This window comes from Periplaneta americana, chromosome 12, assembly GCF_040183065.1.
Source record: "Periplaneta americana isolate PAMFEO1 chromosome 12, P.americana_PAMFEO1_priV1, whole genome shotgun sequence".
Lineage (NCBI taxonomy): Eukaryota > Metazoa > Arthropoda > Insecta > Blattodea > Blattidae > Periplaneta > Periplaneta americana.
The window spans coordinates 76628759-76644463 of record NC_091128.1 but is presented as its reverse complement, the minus strand read 5'-3'; the positions used below and the strand labels follow the sequence as shown (position 1 = coordinate 76644463).

The 15705-nt window shown below is 36.2% G+C and overlaps 1 protein-coding gene and 1 long non-coding RNA gene across 2 annotated transcripts in view; one reads left to right on the top strand and one right to left on the bottom strand.

Annotated features, from left to right (window-relative positions):
* The window catches only part of LOC138710571 (uncharacterized), a 133398-nt gene that overhangs the window by 62373 nt on the left and 55320 nt on the right, over nt 1-15705 (top strand). The window lies entirely within an intron of this gene.
* Nucleotides 3911-15705, bottom strand: part of LOC138710569 (endochitinase-like) — a 43486-nt gene continuing 31691 nt past the window's right edge. Inside the window, exons 8-10 of the mRNA XM_069841554.1 lie at nt 14144-14225; nt 8146-8354; nt 3911-4129 (exon numbers count right to left, since the gene is read on the bottom strand). Of these exons, the coding sequence (XP_069697655.1) occupies nt 4010-4129; nt 8146-8354; nt 14144-14225 (411 nt within the window). The 3' untranslated portion in view covers nt 3911-4009. The remainder of the gene's footprint in view (nt 4130-8145; nt 8355-14143; nt 14226-15705) is intronic.

Below are 15705 nucleotides of genomic sequence, written 5' to 3'. Positions count from 1 at the left end.
GGGAAGGGAATTAGCCACCCTACCCCATTATCTCCTGAACGAGTTGTCTCATGAGTTGTTGCCACTAGTGGGGTCCAGACTTGTGTTCTGACAGTTGACTAAACAACAAAATACAACAAGGATTCTATTCTTCAAGAGACCAGCGAACTACTTTGTGTGGAATGGCGCATTGTTTGTGGTGACCATTACGACAAAATGAAAAGAAATGACTGGAAGAATTTGAAATGTAGATGGAGAAGAATAGAGCGTGTGAAATGGACAGAGTAAGAAATGAAACTGTGCTAAATAGAGTCGCAGAAGAAATAAAAATACTAAAAAGTGATCGCGAAGAAGAAAAGAAATTGACTGGGTCACTGGCTAAGAAAAACTGCCTATTGAAGGATGCATTGGAGAGAATGGTATACAGGGAAAAGAAGTTCGGGAGAGAAAGAAGATATCAGATGACGTCATTAAGGTAGCCTATGTGGACTGTATGCGGAGACAAAGAGTAAGACGGAAAATGGGGAAAATAGGAGAATGCTGGGTTTGCAGTAAAGGGACTACTCTTGGGCAGAAAAATGTGTTTGAATCCGTACACTTCCCCAATTTTCGGGATTCATTGACGGGCTGGACCCAGTTTCCCGACTAGCCGGCATCCAACGCGAAGAATGAGCCATGAGCAATGCATCAGATATGTTCGAAACGAGAATGGCAAACATATCCCAACCCCAACCAATCTCTAAGGCATGGACATAATTTCCTTACCTTGATTAGAAAAATACACATCCTTCCCACATTATACCCTCAGGGACAATCGGGCATAGGGCCTATTTAATTAGTCACCACACAGCCAATTGGTTAGCCTCCTAAATTGAGACAAATCATCCTGCCCGTGGTTTTTCGTGGATTTCCTAAAGTACTAAAAGACTATGTTGGGATCATCCCTAAAAGAAATGGGCCACGGACCTATATCTCTCTTCTCGCATCGATATCGGTATTTTCCAAATTAAAGACTTCTATATTTCGGAATCTTGGTTTTCCCTTGTCACCTTCGGTTTTCAAGACGAGCTTACTTGAGAGTCACTTGCACAGTGTAAGTGCTCGAGTCTCTTTTCCTTCGAGGATTACAGCGCAGCACCCTCTCTTCCCGCTCGCTGCCCAGGCTTTTTACATCTTCGGTGATCCTGCTGCTCTGTCGTGTTTCGTTCTTCCTCCACTCATGTGGCAGCTAATGCTTGATTCAGGCAGTGCTCTGGATTCACTATTCAAGGATTTTGGCCCCTGCAAAAAGTAAGTAGATAGACTAAGAGCGAGTTACTCATCACTACTGGGGGGGCTGGATCACACAGGTCAGGCCACGCAGTCATAATACCTAACACTTCCTTCTTATGTTGCGGAACACTCCGTCTTAAAACACAATATTCTTCTACACGTCCCGTTTAAAACCACTACGTCTGTTGACTAAACAATGTCATGATGACTTATATTTTCTTGACATGAGTGTCCCTCAGCTACGAGCATAGATATTATTTTCATTCTTTCTCTTCCCTCTTCCCCTCCTATGCACTTTTGTGACTAAATTTCTTTCTTATGACGTAACACACAGCTCGCTCACTAGACAAACAACCAAGGACAGGGGCCATTAACGCTGAATCGACTTATCCTCTTCAAAATGCATTAATTAATTCATTCATTCATTCATTCGGTGTTCTGCCCAGGGGCAGGCTTTTCACTGCAAACCCAACTTTCTCCAATGTTTCCTATTTTCTGCCTTCCTCTTTGTCTCCTCACACGATCAATAGGTATATCTCAATGTTGTCTATCATCTGGTATCTCCTTCTGCCCCGAACTCTTCTTCCGTTCACCATCTAATCAAAGTGAGATAAGTGGCCGACAGCTTCGAACTTACAAACTTTATCTCGGTCCGAATTTCCCTAGCGAGGACGCGTTTTCGAGTACTTCTTAAATGTTTCTCTTCCCCTTTCTCCATTAATTAATTCATCTTCAAAATTCTCTTTAGTTTCTTCAAACGAAACAGTTAACGCTGAACGGTAAACATCGGAGTGAAACAAGTGGCCAAGAGGTTTGGAGCTCACATGGATACTTCCTTACAGCCGGAAACTTCCTTAAAAGGACTCGCGATCGCGTACTTTTTAATTGTACCTCTTTCTATTTTTCCTTCTTTCGTTGTCACTAAATATACATAAAATTAGTCAAGAAATTGGGTAGGTATTTGGGTTATGTATATGTATGAATAACTAATCAAATACATTGAAATTTAAACAAAGAAAGATATATTTCTATTTTATTACGTTAAGTGGAGTATAGTAGTTTCACACAATCCTCGGGGTTCCTTAAAAACCCTCTGCCAATTTTTGTCTTTGTTATATAGGACGTTTTAACAGTACTGGTTGAGCCAAAAAAACGATACGAACGTTGGAAACAAGGATATCAGCATACAGAATGTCTCAAACATTTAGAGTCAAAATTCTACAGATGGTAGAGGATTGTAAACTGTTGGGAACCAACGGTTGGAAATGCATATTTCAGGCGCCACCATATCTTGAACGAGTAATAAGTGTGAGGAACGTTTTTGTAGGCTGCTTTAATTTTCATAGCAAACAACTGCCTGCTGTCCTGATGTTTCGTGGAGCTAGTTGCAAAACAATTGTACTGTACCTACACAATCACCTCTGTTTCCACGGTGACATTTGATTCTGTTTACAGTTTATGCTTTGTTGTCGAAGATGAAGCATTATTCGTTAAATGAACTTGCAGACATGCATTTAATGTGTGATACAGCAGGATGTAGTACTCGGAAAGCCGAACGGATGCATAGAGAAAAGTTTCCCAACAGGTATCATCCGTATTGGTAGATATTTTTCTCTCCCGAGATAGAAACTTACTAGAGACTGGGTCGTTCAAGTCAGAGAGATCTGGCCAGGGTGTTAAGCAAATAACTGTTCGCACATTAGACTTTGAGTAGACGATGTTGGATCGTGTGGCAGAAACGCCATTAATAAGCACTCGTCAACTTGCCCATGAAATGAATGCTTCGAATGATAATGTGTGGAGATCAATGAGGGAAGTTCGGTACTATAGCATAAAACTGGATGAATCGTTGACAGAACTGAACTTTGGATTCAAAATTGTCCACACCTGTGGAGTAACGGTCAGCGCGTCTGGCCATGAAACCAGGTGGCCCGGGTTCGATTCCCGGTCGGGGCAAGTTACCTGGTTGAGGTTTTTTCCGGGATTTTCCCTCAACCCGATGAGCAAATGCTGGGTAACTTTTGGTGCTGGATATCGGACTCATTTCTTCAGCATTATCACCTTTATATCATTCAGACGCTAAATAACGTAAGATGTTGATAAAGCGTCGTAAAATAACCTACTAAAATAAAAAAGAAATTAAAATTATTTGGCCTCATTGATTGCACCAGTTGTAGACGATAGGAATTCAATTGTTACTTCCTTTAAGTCGATAAATGTCTTCCAATTCGGATGACGCATTTTGGGAAACTTTTCTCTGTACATCCGTTCGGTTTTTGGGCACTATATTCTGCTGCACCATACATTAAATGCATGTCTGCAAGTTTCTGTGACGAGTAATGCTCCATCTTCGACAACGAAGCATGAACTGTAAACAAAAACAAATGTCACCGTGGAAATAGAGGCAATTGCGTACAGTACAATTGTTTTGCAAGCTATCTCCACCAAAAGTCAATGTAACAGACAGTTGTTTGCTATGACAACAAAAGCAGCTCACAAAAACGTTTCCCACACGTATTACTCGTTCAAGATCTCATGGCGCCTGAAATATACATTTCAAAATACTCAGTTTACAGTCCTCTACCACCTGTAGAATGTTTACTCTAAATATTTTTTTTATAGTTGAAGGCTTTCCTTTCATTACAGTCATAATACATAGTTAGCCACGAAAAACATCTTTATTCATAATCTCTGGTCATTGATATTGTAATGTAATAAGTTATGGACAAAATATTAATGAAATCTGTATGTAGACGAGTTAGTCCTGAGTGGTTTCTGTTTGGGGCTCTGTGCTCGCAGGTGAAGTTGTCTCTTCTTGCAGTTCAGTAGTGACGTCAGATTGCTCCGATGACGTACTGGATGGTGGGTGCCAGTCCAACTGCAAGCGAGACACAACAGTCTTATTACAACATCGTCTGGTTCATATGAAAATAATTTACAAGTCCTGCACTCGGTAAGTATGACGTTAATTATATTTGTACACGCAGTTGTTATTGGAAAGACGAAACTACGAGTACATACTATGAGTCACATTAATATTGTTAGGCCAAAAGTCTAAATACAAAACTAAAATATTAAAATAAATAAAATATAAATCTAATAAAACAAACTGTTACGTATGTATCATAAATCAAAAGAAATTCTACGTTTTAGTGATGTGATAACTATAAAACAATATTTTATAAACTTAAGTCTAACTATTGAAATAAACTGAAATTGAAACTTGGACATTCTCCCACACCACACACGGGACTGACGTCTGATTTTCGTTGCGTTATTTCAAAATCAAATGAAAATGAGACAAACATTAAAAAAAATTGTAAGAGAGGAATGTAGCTATTTGGGGTGGGTCGTGTAGACTTAGCTTTTACAGTAATCACCAGTGGGTGCCGTCAATGGACTAGTAGGACTGGCCTAGTCCTCTAAGTATTATCAGCTTATAAAATTTATTACATTTTATGTTTGAAATTTAAAAAGTTTCAAGACATGACAATTAATTGACGACTTCAGACTGTTTCCTCCCCTCAGCGCTCAACGTCTGTAGAATTGGACTCGTCCAGCCCACGCGAACCAGTCAGCTCGGACTGGACTAGCAGATTTAAAGCTGTTCCCTTGCCTACGTGAACAGTAAACACGGTTGGGCGATCCCTGGTAAACAATTTCCGTGTCTCCATTCTTGTTAGAAAGAATATATTGTTTTTTGAGCATTATCAGTTAAGTATTGAAAGTTTGCCTGTGAAGTGTACCATGGATTAAAACAAAATTATGTGTTTTACGCTGTTTAGTAAACTTGGAAAGGGACTCGTTTCGAAATGGAACTCCATTGCAGCTCTTACAAACTGCATCGTCTGAATCGTCGCTATCTGGCAGTGGTATCAGTCACAACTGCCAACAGTCACAATGCTGTATTTTGGATCGTTTGTTAAGCGTCGGTACTTCGTTTGGAAGTTTTATTGTTTTAATACTGTTGTTTAAGTGAGTCAGTGACTGTTGATAGGTTGTCAGACTTTTCAGGCAGGACAGTGACTGAGGTAGCAAAGTTTTTGAAAGACACCGAATTAGGAGAAGAGGCATTTCCAGAAGTTTATAAATTATGCTTCCTAATAGCTGCAATTCCAGCGAGCACCTCCACAATGGAACGGACTTTTTCCTGTTTAAAACTCGTAAAGAGTTTCGTACGGAACACTCAGTGCGAAGACAGGCTTTCGCGACTTTCACTGTTATCGATTGAAAAGACTCTACTGAATGAAATTCAAAGCCAAAGACATTTTTACGATGACGTCATAGAAAAATTTGTCCGAAAAGGAGATAAAAGGATTCCGTTGATGTATACATGAAGATGGTAACTGGTAAATCTTATTTTCGTTGTAATAGGCCTACGTATTACCTAACATATTTTTATATATATTTTTTTCTGTTTATTATTAAATAGTATCATGATATTTCTATTACTGCTGATCCCCCCTGAAAAATGTCAGCGCTCGCCACTGAATCATCTCATGTCTCTAGAGTTGTATTAAAATTATCAGGCAATTCTCACTAGCTGAAAACAGTGTCATTATTTTGTATTAAGCCTTGACGGAACAAAACTGGCTATCTCTGTCTCTAGAGAGAGATTAAGATATTCTTGAAAGGTACTGAAGGTCACAGCATTTTAAACTAAACAATTTCCGACATATAGTATTCTAAATAGAGATGATGTGTGTACACCCTACGAGAGTTAATGTAGGTTAAATGACAGTGTAAGAGCCCGGTATTGGGGTAGTAGCTTTGAGCTTGGCGAGAGAATAAACCATCTAGATTTCTAGATGTAAACACTAAATATGTCCATTACGAGAGCGGTATGCTCGTCCGTATTAGGCTCGAGGCTAATCGAACGACCAAATGGAGTGTTTTGCAGTATTGGTATGTGCAGTACATGACACTTCAGTATAGTATATTTTAATGCCGTCTAGTTATGATTAAATATATTATTTTATTAAAAAATGACAATCTTTCGCGATGCAAATAATCCCTCCCTTAAGGAGGACGGACTAGAAAGTTAGTACCGCAGCCCGAGTTACCACTCCTTTTGTGTGGGAATAATGTTGTTTTGAATGCAAATGACAACTTTCCTGTTGATATCGTAACTCAGTCATGTTTTGCCATCTGTCGATTCATGCATGTAAGGTCAAGGTCCGAGGAAGTTCCGCAAGATCGCTTTTTCAGTCAACGAGTAGCGTATCAGACTAATTCCATCTGTACATCAGTCACATTACTACATCCAGTTGCACCATGTTCGGTAGATAAGAGTAATATTGAATAATTTATAGTGAATATTGAAATGGAGAGTCAAGGTGAAACGCTGGAGGGAAACGGAAGTACTCCGATAAAAAAAAACCCTCAGGTTCAGGGATTAAGCTAGAAAATAAATAATTGTCGGAAAAATGGACAAGTGAAAAATTATATTTGTGCAAATTGTGAAATGTTTGTGAAATATTATAAATAATTGTGCAGAAGGATAGAATTAATAAAGTATGCAGAAACAAAAGTTATGTAATCTATTTCTTGGAGTTTTATTATTTTCAATTCATCTTATCACACTCTAGATATATATATGGTAATTATGTAATTAAATTATTAGACGTAGATATGTTTACAATCGATTACTGTTGAATTTACATCACATTAACATATGAGTAGGCCTATATTATTTTATGGGCACTCTAAACATTGAAACTTTATTAGTAGGACCTTCAAGATTTATTGTTAGCAGAGTCCTATCTCTTTTTACTGAAAAACAGTTTCTAATTCGAGTCTTTACAAGATTCATACAACTAAAAACCTAAAACCTCGCTCACGATAATTTACAGTATGCGATGGAAATATATAAAACAATTAGAAGAAATTGTTCACTAACTTATATGAATTGCGCCAACTCTTTGAAATCAATTCCGAACATCTATTGCTCAATACCATTCTGAACATTGCCCATGCCATTAGCATTTCATTTAAATTCAGATTAGTTCAAGCACAACTGTGATTTCATTTTCTCCAGTACCATCTTCGTTTCTGAAGTCCAATGTGGTTGTCGCATTTTTGCACATTTACAATCAAAGTTTGTTGCATTTGTAGAAGTCGAGTAGCAAAATGCGACAAATGCGACTGTGGCATTAAGCCTTGCTCAGGAACCTTGACTCTGTGCGCTACAAATACGATTTTGCCATCCCCGGGATATAAAAACCTGCTCTCCTGTGTTGCACATACTTAATGCAATTTTATTATTTACATTTTATAAATTACCAAGCGCGGTAGTTATGGCGGCATCGTCCCAGACTGGCATTCGGGAGGCTCGGGTTCAAATCCCAAGGCCGGTCAATCTGAGTGTGGGTTTTTTTTTGGGATTTTTCCCACTCGTAAAGGCGGATACCGGTTTAGAATTTACTTTCCATCTACCCCGAACGTTCTGTCCGTTGTCTATATATGTGTTCGTGTTGTCTTTAGGAGGTGGTCCCTGAGTCGCGCTGATCCTTTGCCAGTGGAGTCCTTCCATTGTCCATGTCTTATGTGTGATGCAAAGAATTATCCCTCCCCTACGGACACTGACGTCTAAGACCCAGAAAGGAGGAGATTAAACGACTATAAAGGTAAAAAAATGAATTCAGAAGAAAAAATATATATTAATGTGACCCATTACACTTGTAACTAATTTTTTAATACTGAATACAAAAATTAAGTTAAAAATTGTTGGTTTTATCCCACACTCAAATTAAAGGGGCTGTCTCACACCAGCGCTCCTTTTTTCACTCTTAATCGTTCTTAATTATCTTGCTGAATTTCGTGATGCAAAGCCCACAATTAGTTAAGTCCTCAACTAAGCTCACGCTTTGATATTTTAGTCGTTTCAGAACTCACCCAGACTGTCAAATTTTTCGCAGTTGGCACGATATAGTCCTTCATGTTGTTGTGGAGAATTGTAACGAGAGGGTTGGTAGGACCACACAGCCCACGGAAGTCATCTGACCCTAGGGCCCACATCATGGCTCCAGCATATCCCTTTTCTTTTATGAAGTCCATCTTTATTTGGATGCTCTTCGGGTTTTCGTATCCCACCCAAATGTCATCTGTAACAAGAGCAAATATTGCAATTGATTACTTGAAATAACTTGCTTACATATCAATGGCTCTTTGTTAAAACATCTTAACTGTCAAATCACAAATTTTACAGGACAACTATTTCTATCCTTGTCCATTATAATATCAATATGAAATTAGGACATTCAAGTGTTTGTAACAATAGCAAATAAATATACCATGTATAATACATGAAATGTGAACGGTTTCGTTAATGTAGTTCTTAAAATGTTTTGTTGGGTACGGTTCTTCTTGCTATTTCTATCTTATTGCGAGCAGGTCTTCGGACAGTAACCTCTGTCGACTTTGCGACAGGGAGGTTGAAACCCTTGCCCATGTCCTGGGGGCCTGTCCACACGGTGAACTTCTACGAAATACGCGGGACCATACAGTAAGATCTATAATAGCAACTGCCTTAAGGAAGAAAGGTTATTCAGTATATGAAGAAGTACACGGTATTTCCAGTGAGGGCAGTAATCGAAGAATCGACATAATTGCATTTAAACCTCCCTCTCTTGAAGGTTACATCATAGACCCTACTGTGAGATTCGAATCGCACGAACACCAGCCAGAAGAAGTACAGGAGGGAAAAAGGAATATATATGAATCTTCCATCAGTTTTATAAGGACAAATACCATCTGGAATCCATCGTCATTACGGGACTAATGATAGGAGCCCGTGGGACCATACCCCGGTTCCTAGTCGACTTCTGTAAATCTTTTGGCCTGCATAAAATATTTTAAGAGATCTAACAATTGCAGCACTCAAAGGCTCAATAGCTATTTTCAGGCATCATACGTATGGACCATGACTAATTCGCATCTCCTTGACGTTACTTCGTTTAATATCATGTGTTTCAATATAATTCAAATTATTATATTTCACTCTAACAACAATGTATCACTAAGCCTTAAGGCATTTACTCTATTTTTTCATGGTACTCTGTCGATGGCAACCTGTAGTGGTTACATGAAGAAATTAAATAAAATAATAGACTGATATTAATGGTTAAGATGTTTTGAGATATTGAAATACTTTCAGCTGTAGGACTAGCCCTCGAAGTGATGCAAGCAGGTAGTACAGCTGGTAAATGCTTACATGTTAATGACCACAGCTCAGTGCATTAAACTTAAAATGTTGTTTCATTTAGAACGTTTTTGTTCTCATTTCAAATAAAAACAATGACAATGTGAAATAATCTAAGATATTTCCAAATAAACTTTAAGAATTAATTTCGATATAGGTCTACATCAATATCTTGAAGCATTGACCCAGCCAACATCAAAATATTTTTCAGTTCATTAACTGACAACCTAGATACTTTGTGACCACCTTAGAAAAGTAGCATTGAAAAAAATTAGAAAGGTAGGATTGTATAATGAAATTATTCATAACTGACAATTTTTTCAGAATTTTTATTAACAAGTTTATATTTAAAATTAAGAATTTAGTCCTGTTGAACTGGTAGGGTTAAGAATACACTACATATGGAATATCCATTATTGTTACTACACACTAGTACATCCTTGTATAGGGTATACAAATTTACCGGAAGATGATGATGATTATTATTATTATCATTATTATTATTATTATTATTATTATTATTATTATTATTATTATTATTATTATTATTATCAGTGATCTGCCCGAAGGCAGGTATATCTCATAGAGAAGGCTGTGGGTGTGAGAACCACAACCCACCCAAGATTTAGTGGACAAGGGTGATAACTGCGGTGGTTTGTCTATTGCATTCAGCAGTATGCCAATGAAAGGCCATCACACATCACAATAATTATACCTTTGTAAAAGCTTCCAAAACATTATTGCTTTATTTCTCTTTTTTTCTGTTCCCTTTTACTTTCCTTAAACTAAGTGAATATAAAATACAGCCACAAACGACATTTCATACAAGTTGAGAGGATGCGAAGGCATTTCTTTCCTCTTCTACTTGCACTGAGTCTGTCAGCGACAGAGCCGGTAGCTGTTACCTCTTATACCTGCAGCCCCAAATAGCAGTACACACAAGAAAATAAAATATTAATTGAAGTAGCCTACTTAAGTGAATATAAAACACAGCCACACAGATGTTTGAGAATTATATATTTCAGTATATTTTAGTGCCATTCATACGATATTTTCAACTAATAATTAATTAAATTAAGGAATGTTAGTTTGTATTATGAAGTCATGGGGGAGTGACACAGTGCAGATTGTTCCATTTTGTATACTGTATAGTAGCAACTAACGGTGAAGAAAATATTTATCTTCTGCACTCAGTAGCTTTTTAACGTGCCAGTTGATATAAACAGCAATAAAAATAAATTAAAGCACTTAGTTTAAACTTTCGAAATAAAGATTACCGGTAAAAATTTTCAATAATAAAATTTCTGAGTATCTTGAAAGTCAATAAGTCGAACGTTTGTGAGATAGACAGTATCACCTTCCCCTTCACTGATGGTTGAGAGTGTGAGTAGAGGGGAAAGGCTATCAACCAAACTGAAATGAGGATTAGTTTGCAGCATAAGTCATCGAGTTTTTCTTCATTTAGAGCCCGATTTATGGGCCTTCGTCTTTATTTATAAAAACGAGTCGGTTTTATCACGTTACTTATTTGAACTGTTGTATCAGTGAAGCGAGGTGAGTCAGTGAAGTTATGGTTTTACAGTGCAGTGAACAGTTCCGATCAGTGATAATTTATAGCGTCAATGAAATGTGTTCTATAGTGTCAGTGAAATGTGTTACAGAGCGTCAGTGAAATGTGTGCTAAAGTGTCAGTGAAATGCGTCATAGTGCCACTACAGGGAGTGAGATGAGAGTAAAGTGAAAGACTATTGAAACTTATGTAGGACCTATATATAATTATGTAGGTTGTGTTGTAAAATTAGGTGTTTTATTTTATGTTTTATTATTATTGTGCTAAATTGTATTGTGTATTCTTATTGTATTGTGTATAAAATTGTATATGTGTTGTAAATTGTATTATGTATTGTAAATTTTATTGTGTATTGCTTATCATTTTATTGTGTATTGTTAATATTGTATATACCACTGCCACCGGGTGCTTGCCCACTTGCAGTGTAAATAAATACATACAAAAAAAATAGTAGCACAACACCTATGCCCCAGGCGAAACTCGAACCCACAACCTTCGGACCTAGCAGTAGAGACATTACGTGCCTCTATCGATTGCGCCACCTAGGCAGGCTCTTCAAAACAGCATAGTCAGTCAGTTCCTTAGCTTTAGATGCTTAGTTACTTATTGCGGCACTAAATACGTGTAAATTAGGTCATTAATACTTCTTCATATTACATATGTGCATTTGTTTTTTGTCTTTATATTTCTGGTGGTGTAGAAGAGAAGACCTCATGGCCAAAACTTCACTGGAATAAATAAGTAAATAAATAAATAAATAGTTATGTAAATAAATGAATGAGCGATTGGATGAGTAAATGAATGAATTAATGAGTAAATGAATGAATTAATGGTTAAATGAATAAATAAATAAGAAAATAATGAAATAAGTGAATAACTGAGTGAGTAAATATATATATATATATTGGATGAGTAAGTGAATGAATTAATGAGTCAATAAATGAATGAATGAATTAATTACTGTGTAAATGTATGAATGAGTAAATGAATCAACTAACGTATGATTAGGTGAATGAATGAGTAAATGAATGAATGATTAAAAGAGTCCACGAATGAATGAGTAGATGAATGAGTAAATGAATCAACGAACGAATGAGTAGATGAATTCAACTAAGGAATGAATAGGTGAATGAATGAGTAAATGAACGAATGAGTAAATAAACGAATGACTAAATGAATCAAATGAGTAAATGAATCAACGAATGAATGAGTAGCTGAATCAACGAGTTAATGAGTAGATGAATGAATGAGTAAGTGAACCAACGAATGAATGAGTAGATGCACGAATGAGTAAATGAATCAACGAATAATGAGCAGATGACTGAATGAGTAAATGAATCAAAGAATGAATGAGCAGAATGCACGAATGAGTAAATGAATCAACGAATGAATGAGTAGCTGAATCAACGAGTTAATGAGTAGATGAATGAATGAGTAAGTGAACCAACGAATGAATGAGTAGATGCACGAATGAGTAAATGAATCAACGAATGAATGAGCAGATGACTGAATGAGTAAATGAATCAACGAATGAATGAGCAGATACACGAATGAGTAAATGAATCAACGAATAAATGAGCAGATGACTGAATGAGTAAATAAATGAACGAATGAATGAGCAGATGCACGAATGAGTAAATGAATCAACGAATGAATGAGTAGTTGAATCAACGAGTTAATGAATAGATGAATGAATGAGTAAGTGAACCAACGAATGAATGAGTAGATGCACGAATGAGTAAATGAATCAACGAATGAATGAGCAGATGACTGAATGAGTAAATGAATCAACGAATGAATGATCAGATGCACGAATGAGCAAATGAATCAACGAATGAATGAGCAGATGCACGAATGAGTAAATGAATCATCGAATGAATGAGCAGATGACTGAATGAGTAAATGAATCAACGAATGAATGAGTAAATGAATGAGTGATTAAATGCATCAACGAATGAATGAGTAAATGAATGAGTACATGAATCAACGAATGAATGGGTAGATGAATCAACGAATGAATGAGTAGATGAATGAATGAGTAAATGAATGAATGAATGAGTAAATGAATGAGTGATTAAATGCATCAACGAATGAATGAGTAAATGAATGAGTGAATACATGAATCAACGAATGAATGAGTAGATGAATGAATGCGTAGATGAATGAATGAGTAAATGAATTAATGAATAATTGAATGAGTAAATGAATCAACGAATGAATGAATGAGTAAATGAATCAACGAATTGATGAGTAGATAAATGATTGAATAAATGAATCAACGAAAGAATGACTAGATGAATAAATGAGTAAATTAATCAACGAATGAATGACTAGATGAATAAATGAGTAAATTAATCAACGAATGAATGACTAGATGAATGAATAAGTGAATGACTAGATGAATGATTAAGTGACTGACTGAATAATTAAATGAATTAACGAATAATAGTTAAGTAGGAATTAATAAATCAATCAATAAATCAATCATTCAGAAATGTTTAATTTTGTTTTTTATGTAATTTATATTTTCATAGAGTTTTCTGATTCTTTTGTATTTAATTTTAAGTTTTGAGTTTGTTATATAATGTTTTGGACCTTTTATTCGTTGTAGCTTCTTATTTGACGTAGCATTTTATTCGTCATAACTTCTTATTCATTGTAATAATCTAAAGTACGGTATGAAGTAGAATGAAAGCATTGTTTACAATTGCATATAATTTATTATGTCAACCGACTGTACCCGCATACATGATACGTAAGAAACATGAAAGTACGTAAACATACCTTCCACACCTGTTCACAGTCTTGAGCATATAGCTACTGCATAGGTACCTAACTTGTGTGAAATGTGGTCAAACACTGGGCTTATAGACTTATCTCCCATGTCACTTGACAGAGTAGGCATTCACGTTGGATGGAAAGTAAACTACTCTCTGCAAGTATTTTCCGTTGTTTTTAATGCAACATTCCTAGTTAGTTTTGACACCATTACAATTTTTAGTATGGACAATTTTATCTTTTGTGTTCGTATATCTCCTGTTGATATCTGCAAGCGTGGTTTGAGGGGGGAGTTGATATGAGCTTATTAGCAGCTCCATAGTAAGAACGTAATCTTTCATTACCTTTATAGGCGTATGGACATAAGCCGAATTCGTCCCATTGTTCCACCCACTCACTGTTGTTTGCTTGAAGAGCTTGGCATATCTGTAAGTTAAAGAACAAGATCCAAATTAAGTCCATCTGTTTAGCCTTTATTTTAATGACTGATACTATAAGCCTCAATAAAATTAAGGAAGACTGAAGAATTTAAAAGAGAAGAGTAGTCAATACTATTCCATTATTTTCCTGTGGTAACTGAAAATAAAAACAAGGAAACAAACAAACATATTATATCTTAGTTGTAATGTCCTACACTCCGAGGATTTAAATCAAGGTTAGCTGTAAGAAGTGTTAGTGTGAAGCTTAGAATGTATTTATTAATATAATGACAGCTGTACGCCTGGAAACAGGTTTCGCTTAGTACGGCATCGTTCTAAAAGTGACATGGGCAAGTAACAACTCACTTAGCGGTGATTCAAAGCGTCAGCTTTCGACAGCAAAATCTCGCAATTCATAAATTATAATACTACAGACGTAATTTATTTGCAAACCTTGTAATAAGTGCTAAACTTTCAACTGTCCTCATCTAAAGCTAAGTAGGTAACTGACTGACTGTACTGTTTTGAAGAAAAATAAAAGAATAACGTTTTGAAAACTTTTAAAATAAAGTTATAATATTGTCAGTTGAATGGTATTATAATGAATAACTATGTATGCATTGTTAAGTTTCAAATGAAAAATTCCTCCTTCTCTCTATTAGATAATATTTGTATCTACAAAAATTTCTTTTAACCTCACAAGTAGTAATTGCGGAGAAATGGAATTGAATCCTTAGGTCTGAATATGGTCCGTTTCGATCGACTTGTCTTGTGAAAAGTTTTAATTGTAACAATTTCGTCACTTTCCAAGTTGATGTTTTGGGTACCGGTACCTCTGCCTGTTGAGCTAACTTTGTTGACGATTTCGTGGGTGACGCCTTATCTAAACGACATTTCATACAAGTTGAGAGGATGCGAAGGCATTTCTTTCCTCTTCTACTTGCACTGAGTCTGTCAGCGACAGAGCCGGTAGCTGTTACAAATAGCAGTACACACAAGAAAATAAAATATTAAATGAAGTAGCCTACTTAAGTGAATATAAAATACAGCCACACAGATGTTTGAGAATTATATATTTCAGTATATTTTAGTGCCGTTCATACGGTATTTTCAACTAATAATTAATTAAATTGAGGAATGTTAGTTTGTATTATGAAGTCATGGGTGAGTGACAAAGTGCAGATTGTTCCATTTTGTATGCTGTATAGTAGCAACTAACGGTGAAGAAAATATTTATCTTCTGCACTCAGTAGCTTTTTAACGTGCCAGTTGATATAAACAGCAATAAAAATAAATTAAAATGCTTAGTTTAAACTTTCGAAATAAAGATTAGCTACCGGTAAAAATTTTCAATAATAAAATTTCTGAGTATCTTGAAAGTTAATAAGTCGAACGTTTTTGAGATAGACAGTATCACCTTCCCCTTCACTGATGGTTGAGAGTGTGAGTAGAGGGGAAAGGCCTATCAACCAAACTGAAATGGGGAT